Source organism: Leptopilina boulardi, unplaced genomic scaffold (assembly GCF_019393585.1).
Source record: "Leptopilina boulardi isolate dan_hultmark-lab unplaced genomic scaffold, ZJU_Lbou_2.1 LbouV2_316, whole genome shotgun sequence".
Taxonomy (NCBI): domain Eukaryota; kingdom Metazoa; phylum Arthropoda; class Insecta; order Hymenoptera; family Figitidae; genus Leptopilina; species Leptopilina boulardi.
The window spans coordinates 1,686,927-1,699,661 of record NW_026137881.1 but is presented as its reverse complement, the minus strand read 5'-3'; the positions used below and the strand labels follow the sequence as shown (position 1 = coordinate 1,699,661).

The 12,735-nt window shown below is 29.9% G+C and overlaps 1 protein-coding gene across 2 annotated transcripts in view; it reads right to left on the bottom strand.

Moving 5' to 3' along the window:
- LOC127284015 (protein outspread) overlaps positions 1-12,735 on the bottom strand; it is a 336,175-nt gene that overhangs the window by 31,135 nt on the left and 292,305 nt on the right. For both annotated transcript variants that reach the window (XM_051309278.1, XM_051309279.1), the window contains exon 4: positions 358-546. In XM_051309278.1, coding sequence (XP_051165235.1) covers positions 358-546 — 189 coding nt within the window. The remainder of the gene's footprint in view (positions 1-357; positions 547-12,735) is intronic.

Here is a 12,735-nt window from a genome sequence, read left to right as displayed (position 1 = left end):
TGCTTGTGAGATTTTTCCAAAATTATTTTTCGTTGTTTTATATACTGTATACGTAATAATCTTAAATAGAAGCTAATTTAGTCTTTTGTATCGAATTAGTTGTATCGAAAAACATACAATAATTACTAAGATTATGTCAAACTAATATATTAAAATATAAAAAATATTCCAAATCTACACATTTAATTAATTTGAGCTCGAAAAAATGCTCGGGTCTATTGGACCCATGGTACCAGTTAAGGGTTAATGGAGGAAAATTAAAAAAAATTTAATTTAGTCCAATAAGTGACTTTCATATCTTTGTAAAAAAGAAAGAAAGAAAGAAAGAAAGAAAGAAAAACGAAAAAAGCAACGAACCTTGTTTCTTGAGTAAACTTGAAGAACGTCAGCCCACCAACGCGTTTCTTCGCGGCAGGTGCCCTTGACGAAGGTCACGCCTTCTGGAGAGGTCACCGCAAGGCTATAAGGATGTCCAGTGATATCCTCGGCTGCAGCAACTTCCAGGACACGTGTCATGTCGATTCTTGCCTGTGGCACAGTTTCCGGCTGTAAAAAAAAATTATATTCCCCATTAAAATTTTTTTTTTTAAGCAAAAAAATATAGGTTACATTTATGATAGTCTTTTCTTGATTAAAAGTTCCTTTTTAATTGTATGTAAAATCAAAATTAGTTTTTATTGAATTTTGGATCATTATGATTGTATTTTTTTAAAATTGAGTTATTTGAATTTTTAGATTAGATTGTTTTTTATCATTTTATTGGGTTTTTTGGATTTTAAAAATTAAAACAGCTATAAAATGTAAATGAGGATATACTAAACGATAATGAATAGAATGAGAGATGGATGAATGAACTGAAAAGAGAGAGAGATAGAGAAAAACAAGAATGAGGGAAATCGTAAAAAGTCGAACGACAGAGGGAAAAGTTTGATGAAGCCGCAATAAGGGCGAAATAGAACGGGAAACGGAAGCCCAGGCACTGGCGGATTTGTAGTTCGTATAATTAGATCTAAATTATTTATTATAGCGTTACTTTTCTTTATAATATTGTAACGGTAACAACTTTTATTTTTTAGTTTTATTTTGTTAAATTAATTTCAAATTAAGAATAAATACACTTTACACCTTATTAAGAATTAAAAAAAAATAACATTAAATTTATATAAAAGAATAAAACTTTTGTGTCTGGTTCGTTCAGACATATATCTTTAACATTTTCCCATTTTATGGACGAAAAACAATACAAATTTAAAAACATTTAAACAGCGTGTTAACTCCGTTGTTTATTTTAATTCGTAATTATACGTGAGAAGTATCTCAAAAGACGATTTAATCGTCAAACTGCAAAATCTTTGAGGACACTTATTAAGCTATGGGTGAAATCAAGGAAACAAGTACTGAAGCGAGAGCTGAAGTACAAGCTAAACCATCGGCGAAGCCAATCTTTAAAAAAACGCTTCAATTCCATCAGCCGAAGAAGTTTCCGGAAAAATTCCCTGGACCGAAGCATTTGGACATGAATGTCAATTTTGCTCCTCTCAGGAATGATTCGATACTTCACGAATCTGTGTTTGCAGCACGAATGTCTTGTGATTTAATGAGACCTGACTCGAAGGTAAAGCTAAATTATTCGAGTTTCGTTGCTCTTACAGATGATATTTATAATCGAGCCAAAATGACTGATATTAGTTTTACTAAACTGTTAACTCTTGAAATGTTTAGATATTACTCAGCAGGTCTTCTTTGGTTGCGATTAATATCGCTGAAAAGTAAGAACTCGGAAGAAAGAACTGGCATGGAAACAAAACTTCTTGCTATTAGCGAGAATGACCAGTTCTACGTGTCATCTCCGTTACAAGCGTACTTTCAAGCTGTTGATACTAGCTTTGAGATGGGATCCAAGGACTTCAAAGTTGATATTCCAACTCTGCCTACCGAAGTGATTGGTGTTCACGGAGGTTACCATGATATGCTGGGTGTGAATACACACAACTTTTATGAAGAAATCCCTTGCCTAGGTGTGATGGCCGAAGCTCTCAGTGAGACCTGTCGCGAGGAACAGGCAAATAACGACGGTTCTTACCGTCCATCAACCTTCCCGGATACTATTCCGGAAGCAGTATTTCCAAATTCAAATTACTTAGGTTATAGTAATAACTCTATTCCTAAGCGCGACTCAATAAATCAGTTGAGAAGCATCGGAATTACTGATAGTACATTCCCGGAGGACGTAGTTTCCACCGGATTTAACATTTTGTTAATGCGCACAGTCTCTCGCATCATTGCTACAAATAAAGTGTTTCCAAGTAATTTACTGTGCTCAGCGCCGAAAATTGTTTTTCGCAGAATCAAAAATTTCAAATGATTTTGTTTTTAATTTTTCAATTCAAATAATACCTTGAAAAATACTTCTCAAGGCATTGTGTGGACCAAAAATCTTTTTAAAAAATGTTTTGATAGTTTTGATTCTGCGAAAAACAATTTTTGGCACTTAGCGTCGAAGCCAACTTCAGGGAGATCCAAAATCTAATTTTTATTCTATATTCCTATTTAGTTAATAGGCAAAACACCGTACATTATAATGGTTTCTCTTCCCCTCCTTTCATACTATCCTCTGGCGTCCCTCAAGGATCAGTCTTAGGTTCACTCCTTTTTAATATTTTCATTAATGATATTGCTGGTCTTCTGCCTTCTAAAAAATTGTTATTTGTTGATGATTTAAAAATTTTCAATCGGATCAAATGTCTTGCCGATGCAGTCTGTTTACAATCTAGCTTGACCCTATTTGACGAGTGGTGTACCAAAAATTAACTTAAAGTTAATTCTAAGGAATGTTTTGTAGTTAGCTTTTCGAGAAAGGACTCTGTCATTAGTTATGATTATTCTTTGCAAAATGAGTCACTGTGTAGAAGGGACAAAATAATTGATTTAGGAGCTCATTTCGATTCAAAGTTAACTTTCAACCTGCACATTCAATCGGTCGAATCACAGGCTTCAAAAGCTTTGGGCAGCTTAATTAGAAATTTCAAGAATTTTGATAATTTAAATACTTTTACTCTACTATATAACTCATTTATTCTATCCAGATTTAATTATGCACAAGTAATTTGGAACCCGTTCTTTGACAAATACATAAACTCTCTGGAAAAAATTCAAAAAAGGTTTTTAAAGTACTTAATGTTTCGTAAGACTAATATATACCCTCATCCTGGTTCAGACTATATTGATTTGTGCAGGCAATTTAATTTTTTAACTTTAGCTGAAAGACGTCAAATGAACCAAGCTATTTTTATATTTAAAATTATTAATAGCACTGTTAATTGTGCGAACCTTTTAAATTATATTAACTTTAGAATACTGCGATTTCACTCGCGTTATTACCAACCATTTTTTATACTCATGCCTACATCTGCCATTGGCATGTCATTATAGACATTTTGTTTTCTTTGTTCTTCTTCAACTAAGAATTGGTTTAATTTAAATACACGATAACCAGATTCATCTATTTATGTTTCATTTTTAGTTTGATATTCTATCTAAATATACCTTTTTTCCACTTAATAGTTATTATAAATACATTTTTTAAGTTTTGTATTAGTTTTACAATTGTTATAATAGTTGTAAGTACAATTGTAGCGCCCTTTGATGGTCTTTGACTGTGGGCTATGTTTTTTTGCAAATAAAAAGAAAAAATATATATACTTTACAATGTGATCATGGCTTGCATAAACTATGTTTACGAGCCATGTTAACACTACAGAAATCTGCATAGCCAAGCATGCTCACACGTTAAATATATATATATATATATATACACATATATTCGGTATATATATGTAAGTATTTACAGGTATATATAAGACGATATGTGGAAAAAATCTCAAAGAATTATGCCTAATAAATAAAAGTGGCGCGTCCGCCACGGAACGTGAATCGTAAATCATTTAATTTTCGTTGCAAGTCGTGCAACAAAACATGACACAAATTTAAATGCAACCTTCCCTTCTGAATATATCGAAGGCCAAATATCAGATATTGTAACCAGAGACGAAACTAATAATTCTTATATAGATATATGATTATTTATTTAGAAGAATTTTTTTATAACAATTCAATTGTCTAAATCGAAAAATCCCACATATAATCCCAACGCTTTTCCGCTAGGGTTGTTAGTATCGGGGATATGTAAATGCTACTATTAAATCTGGAAAGGCTGGGGAAGAATTTTCAACAACGGCCGATAGAGTGAGTGCTCCTTATGGCGCACTCACACCTTTTTTGGCTGCCTGACTGCCTGCAGATTACCATGGCAACGCACGAGTGTGAGTGAGACAGAAAATTTGAATATTCAAATTTTTTAATTTTCTGTCGCACTCACTCTCATGCGTTGCCATGGTAACCTGCAGGCAGCCAAAAAGGTGTGAGAGCGCCTTTATACTACTTCATGATTTTTATGTATCTCTTTTCACCTAATCTAAAAACTGTTGACTACTATCATGGGGAGTAGTATAAGGTATAAGGAGACCGAATGACCATGTTAAATCTGCATTAAAAGTGGACCTAAATTTGGTAACCGCTTAGTGTCATGAAAATACGTAATGGAACACTTGATTGTGTTAAACTCAGCTGGACAGTCAGCCATTGTAAAAGTTTTAAAAATAAGGAGCAATGTATTTTTGGATTATGTTCAACGTACGACCACCGTTCTCAATAGACCCTTTCAAAGTAGGAAGTGATAAATGCGCATGCTTAATTACAATAATTATTTTAGCGCAACTTTTAAAAAGTCGATTAATCACAATTTTTTGTTTATTCTTTATTACGTTTGTTTGACTATTTTCGATCAAATTAAAATTCAATAATTTGATAAAAAATAAAATTCTATTAAATTTTCAAAATTTAGTTAAATAAAAATTCGACCGTATAAATTTTGAAAACACTTAAAATTCAAATTCTACTGAATTTATTACACAGGGAAATAGCTTCACATTGGGGGAGAAATTTATGGATGAAAAAATTAATTAGTTTGTGAATTTGTGTAATAACAATGTTGAGATTATATATGATGTGAGTTTTGAGATGAAAGTGTGAGCTTTCTGGCACAAGTCCAACAATTCATCTTGGTCTATGTCGGGGCGTAATGTGCAAGACCGCCCAGCATGGGTTTTTGTTTGCACAACGTGTTTATTAGTAAGGAGTTGCTCCCACGTCGTATATATATATATATATATATATATATATATATATATATATATATATATATATATATATATAAATGTGACGTCTCTTGCGACTGGTATAAGAGACCAATGACCTTATCTTATGCACTTAAAAGAGAAACACTAGTGTCTTCTTTACTCTCTTTCATTAAGCGAGTTTGAATTTACTGTTTGTCATTTACAGTTTATTTTATTCCACCTTCAGAAAATGCAAATTAGAGAATAGCCATTTTAGAAATTGCGCTCTCTTAACACTCTAAAACTTGACGATCAAGATCTTACCGTTAGAAGCTTGGTGACGCTTTATATATATATATATATAAACACACACACACATACAAATAAAAAGACATCTCGTTCTTTAAACTTTATTAAGCATATTTTTGCATATACTTAAATGATGTTTGTTTGCCTCTATATAACAAGTTTAGCTGGCGCTTGGCAAGACCATTATTTATCGCTCCAATTTTCAAATGGTTTACAAGATTTTTTATTACTTCTGTGCGATCATGTTTACTTAACAGTCTGTATAATCATTCATTATAATTTATAGAACGATTGTAAATATTTCTTCTCGTGTATTATACAATTTTTTTTTTTATAGATTACACTCACAAAAATAGATAAAAAAAAAATTGATTTGACTATTATTAAAAAAATAGTTGTATTTGTAAAAATCATTTGATTTGAGCAAAATGTTTTTACAGATTAAAAATTGTCGATTGAAACATCCTTTTTTTTGGGGAAAAAAAAAGTTTCTTTAAACTTTCTACAAGACGAATAAGGAAAGCAAAGAGATCTATATAAGTAATATCAAGAAGCCACTTGACCACTTCTGTGTCTATATATATATATATATATATATATATATATGATAAAACCTAAAGGAACAAATAGATTTAGCATGTTGGTTCTAGTACAAGTGCGATTACAAACCCGTCTGTATGGAAAAAGACCAATTCCAGCAATTCCGGATCCGCTAATGCACTTAATGTACTTTTCTGTGTATGCGGGACAAACCTTTCTTTTTTTTTTTATTTTCTTTTGAAGAAAAAAGACCGCTTTCTCGTTGGCAAATAGTATAACCACTTGATCCCCATTACCAGTTTTGTATATAGATGTTAATACTAGACTCGTGACCCGAGGTCTATTCTTATCGAACATTTCTAACCAAATGGCGCCTTGTACGACAGCCTTTCTTATATATATATACCTTTATTTGCCAATGAAGAAAACTACTGTTGGACATGTATCTCTCTCTCTTTCTCTCTTTCAATGAGAGACTTATGGCTATGTTTCAATATATTCCAGCTTATATTAGATATACCTCTGTGTGAGAAAACAACCGACAAATTTCTGTATTCAATTCCTTCTACTTCAAACCAATCATTTGGTATGATAATATACGAAATGATTGAAAAAAACATGGGATCAATTTGAGTAGCGTAGGCTACAAAAATTGAAAACTCCTTTTTTTAATTAAAAATAAAATTCCTTGTTTCAATTTAAAACTACTGTAAAATCACGAAGTAGTATAAGAAGACGTAACTCCCATATTAAAGTTAGTTTCCATTGTCTCCACTTGTAATTTGTCATAATTCTCGTCAACTACCGCACTCTGCTCTAGTAAAAATTTAATGACTTTATGGAGGGTTGATTTCCGTTATCCCCACTCGTCATTTGTCATAATTCTCGTCAACTACCACACCCTGCTCTAGTGAAAATTTATTGACTTTATAGTTATAATTAAAAGTTACTATAAAGTCACTAAATTTTTACTAGAGCAGGATGCGGTAGTTGACGAGAATTATAAATTTATTGTTAAAATTAAAAGTAACTACAAAGTCAATATTACATTATTTTCACTAGAGCAGGGTGAGGTAGTTAACGAGAATTATGACAAATGGGGACTAGACAGTTACTAAACATTCACTAGATTTCGTTGAAGTGTGACCGGCCGAATGTTTCTGCATGCATGCACAGTGCATGCATGAGATAGTGTGACCATAACCTGAAGTGAAATATGTTTATAGGTTAGAAAAATTTGTTTTAACAAAAGGATCGGTACTAACAACTTAAATAAGGGCGATAAATTTAAAAACACAGAATTAATTATTAAAACGACCTAATTTTATCGTTCATGGCTCATTTGTTCCACTTTCATTATTAGGTATACACAAAAAATAGTTCAACAATTTAATTTTTAGTTATACTACATGCAAAAAGTGAAAAAATATAATACTATGGAAAAACCTGTTACAGAAACATCACTATACGGGTTTTGACATTAAGAAATTATAACCTAATATTGCCCCTTGTTATTACTCTGTATTCGCGTAGCAATTTTCACCTCGTGCCCCAGTCAACTCTTTATGTATACACTTCGTTTTTACTCTACTGTATATAGCTTTAAGTAACACGTGTTACTGACCCAATCTCAGATGGGTATCATTGGCTGAAATGCGGGAATGCACATTTACTGTGCAAAAGGGTAATCTAAAAAAAAATTTTTTTCTCTTCCAACAGTACGAAATCACACATATCTCTTATGATGATAATGGTTGTGGTATGCAAGCAGAGCAATATGCAGAAATGTTGGATTAACCCAAATTCCTTTGCAAATCGTTATCGCTTTATATTCAATGTATATATATATATATATATACTTCGTGGCTTCATCTTTGCCCTACAATCAACGAGTAGAGTATACTCTTGTGTGTTGATCTCAAACTCTCATCTTCATCGCGCGCGTTTGCCTTTCGCAGCCCAGAGGTCTCAGGTGTCAGGTGATACGTGTCTGTAAAACTGGACGCGTCGGCAACTTTACCAGACGCAAACACTTGCCATTATGATTGATTGAATTTGCGCTCTGGCCTAGTTCACACCAAACATATATATATATATTTTTTTTCACGCGAAATTTCCAACCTGTTTATCATGCATCATATTTTAATATTGATCTTAAATTTGACATATTACGATATTGTAAGCGCATATATATTTGGTGAAAATATTTATCAGAACAAAAAGAAACTCTTGCAACATTGTACAAAATCTTTTGATAATAAATTAAGGAGGTTCAACCCATTAACCCTTTGCGGCATCGGCATAGTGACACTCCTGAATGTCCGAGAAGTTGGCAACGCCATTTCATTTTTTCAAAAAAACAATTTTTGTGCTAAATTGGGCTAATTTTGTGCTAATTTCTGCTGCAAAAATTTTTTGGAAAAAATTAATAATAGGGGTTCAAAATTTAAAAAACAGTTTTTGGCAAAAAATTTATGATTCACTTTTATTCCAAACAAATCATTTGTCAAGTTATAATGTAACAACAATACAATCTACTAAAAAGATAAACAAAATTTTATTTTTAAATACAAAAATTTAATATTCAAAATTAAAATTTTTAACCATAAAACGGAAAAAATATCAATATTTACGAAAATAAATTTTCCTGCTATATTCTGCAAGACAAGCACAAAAATAATCTCCAAAAACATTTTAGAAAAACTGTGATTAATTAAAAGAAATTGCAATTTTATTACTCAAAATTAACATTTTTAACCCTAAAAGGAGCAAATATCAAAATTTCTGAAAAACAATTTCTGTGTTGTATTCTACAATAATAGCACAAAAATAATCTCAAAAAACATTTTTGAAAAACTGTGTTTAATTAAAAGAAATTGCAATTTTATTACTCAAAATTAAGATTTTAAACCCTAAAGTGGGTAAATATCCAAATTTTTGAAAATCAATTTTGGTGTTATATTCTGCACCACTAGCACAAAAATAATCTATAATTAGAAAAAATAATCTATGTCTATAAATATAATCTATAAAATTTTTAACTCTAAAGAGGGCAAATATCAAAACTTTTGAAAATCAATTTTTGTGCACAAAAATAACCTATAAAAATATTTTAGAAAAACTGTATAATTAAACGAAATTACAATTTTTTAAAAATATTTTTAGAGGTTTGTGTGCCAGTATTGTAGAATACAGCACAGAAATTGATATTCCAAAATTTTGATATTTATCCATTTTAGGATTAAAAATGTTAATTTTGATTAATAAAATTGCAATTTCTTTTAATTAAACTCAGTTTTTTAAAAATGTTTTTTGAGATAATTTTTGTGCTAGTATCGTAGAATACAGCACAGAAATTTTTTTTTCAGAAATTTTGATATTTGCCCATTTTAGGGTTAAAAATGTTAATTTTGAGTAATAAAATTGAAATTTCTTTTAATTAATCACAGTATTTCTAAAATGTTTTTAGATATTATTTTTGTGTTTGTCTTGCAGAATATAGCAGGAAAATTTATTTTCGTAAATATTGATATTTTTTCCGTTTTATGGTTAAACATTTTAATTTTGAATATTAAATTTTTGTATTTAAAAAAAAAATTTTTTTTATCTTTTTAGTAGATTGTATTGTTGTTACATTATAACTTGACAAATGATTTGTTTGGAGTAAAAGTTTTTTGCCAAAAACTGTTTTTTTAAATTTTGGACCCCTATTATTAATTTTTTCAAAAAATTTTTGCAGCACAAATTAGTACAAAATTAGCACAAAAATTGATTTTTTGAAAAAATGAAATGGCGTTGCCAACTTCTCGGACGTCACTCCCGAGTGTCACATTTTTTTCTTGCACTTTTTTGAATACTTCAGCCACTATTTTACACATTTCAGTAACAAAATATATTTAAAATGTATTTTATAATATCTATTACAATATAATTAGATTAAAAAAGTGTTTTTTATAAATAAAATGAATGTTATAAACAAATTAAGTTTAAAAATAGCGTTTTTTTTACAATAAATGTAATTGTGACTAAACAACAATAGGAAATAATCTAACAATAATGTCTATAAAGTTTTCGGGGTCGCTGATTAAGAATCTGGCATCAGATTTTCAAAATTCAAAATGGCAGATCCAATATGGCGGATGACAAAATAAAAAATTTATCGGATTTCCTTGGAACTTGTAACTCGTGGGTTTTTGGGGGCGCTGATTACGAATATGACGTTAGATTTTCAAAATTCAAAATGGCGGATCCAATATGGCGGATGAGAAAATGAAAAATTTATAGGTATGGCTTGAAACTTGTTACTCGGGGGGTTTTTGGGTCGCTCGTTACGAATATGATGTTGGATTATTTAAATTCAAAATGGCGGATCCAATATGGCGGATGACAAAATGAAGAATTGATCGAATTTGCTTGAAACTTGTTATTCGGGAGTTTTTGAGGTCGCTGATTACGAATATGACATTGGACTTTCAAAATTCAAAATGACGGATGACAAAATGAAAAATTGATCGGATTTGCTTAAAACTTGTTACTACGGTGTTTTTAATGTCTCTGTTTATGAATATAAACTTTGGATTTTTTTAATTCAAAATGGCGCTTTTGTGTGTGTTTGTCTGTGATCAATTTGATCAATTTTAACAAAATTCTCCGCTATATTGGATCCGCCATTTTGAATTTTGAAAAACTGACATCGGATTCGTAATCAGCGTTCCCAAAAACCCCTGAGTAACCAGTTTCGAGTGGATATGATCAATTTAAAAAAAATTGTCCGCCATATTGGATCCGCCATTTTGAATTTTGAAAATTTTTAAAATCTGGCTTCGGATTCGTAATCAGCGAATAAATTCCTGTTAAAGAAAAATGTATGCTTCAAAGGGTTAACATAACCTCAAACTAAAAAGTAGTTTTTAACAGAACTAAAAATATATTTAAAATTTATTACACCAAAATTCAAAAGATACAATTCTAAAATTTTTTGAAAAAATTATTTTGATCTAAAATTTATTGTTAAATAATAATTAATAAACATTTTGTATTTTTTCTTAAAATTTAGTGAACAATTCTAATTTTTATCCAATTTTTATAAAAAATGCCTCATTTTTCTCTTTGAAAGATTCTCTACAATTTTGATTTTTTGTGTTTTTTTTAAATAATTGTTTGTTTAAAAAAATATAAAAAATAAAAATTTTTACTTGTTTATTAACTTTTGAACAAAATATTTTTAATAAAATTCAACAAACAGAATTGTAGAAAATCTTTTAAAGAGAAAAATAAACTATTGTTTGTAAGAATTGTATAAAAATTACAATTGATCACTAACTATATACAAACAAAAAATATAAAAAGTGAAATAATTATTATTGCGGTTATGATTCCGGTTACGTTTCTATTCTGCGTTAGCCTTAATAGGGCTCATGATTATTCAATAAAAATAATTAATGTGAATTTTCACTTTCAACAGTTTTATTAGATATAATTATTTTTTAAACAAATTTTCATTTTTCGAATTAACATAATTTTTAGGTAATTATTATTTGTCCGAAATTGCAAATGACCGAATAAACAATCGATTTCGGCGCGATTTTTAAAATCCACCAATTACGATTCTGTTGACAACTTTTGATTGATGAATTTTAAACATTGCGCCGAAATTTTTCTGTCAATTCTTTGTTCGGCCATTTACAATTTCGGACAAATAAAAATTCGGCGTTTTAAGAAATTTGTACAATAAAAATTCGATATATAAGAATTTTGTTAAATAAAAATTTGTTTCAAAAGAAATTATGTTAATTGTAAATTCGAAAAATAAAAATCCATCTAAAAAATAATTATTTCTAATAAAATTCTTTGCACTGTAAAAAAATTAGGGAGTTAACGTTACTGGGAGTTGGGAGTTAAATTTTTCGAGTTAAAAATCAACTTAAAAAAGGAGTTAATAATTAAATTAACTATCCTTAAAACTAACTCCCTATAGGAATAAAATTAACTCGAAAAGCATTAACTCCCTTTGCTTCAACTCCAAAATGGTGGAACTTTTATAGCATCCCCTAGGGAGTTGAAATTCAACTCCTTTTTTTTACAGTGTAAAATGAAAATTTTAACTAATGATTTTTATGGGACAATCATGCGCTCCAAATTATTCAAAATTCTTATTTTTTAAAAATAACTTTTGTACTATGATTTGTGCACGCTCGGCACAAACAAAATTCAGTAAAAAAAATTGTATTTAAATAAGTTTTTTAAATTTTTTAAAAAGTTTGAATTGCAAAGGTATTTAAATATTACTAACTATAAATAGATCCTAAAGAAACAAACGCCCCCTTCAACTAGCAAATAGTTACTTGAACCATTCATTTTAAGAAATAGTGTATTTAAGTGATTCCAGGTTGTCTCAATACCATGCGATCTTTTACCTCCGAGAGCTAAAATTGCTCAAAGTATATAAAAGGGGCATATACTTTTTAATCCGATAATAATACCTAATATTTTGTGTTATTCAAGCTTTATATTACATTAACAACAATATTTACGCGACTAAAATTACAAATTGCCAATTGCTGTAATTTCAAGATGAAACAATGACCAGAAGTCAATTTCCGGATAAATATTAGACTCGTAATTATACCTAATAGCCTACTGGATCAAAGATATGGGCTCGGATATAATACAATATATATATATACATACATACATGTCGATCTTGGAT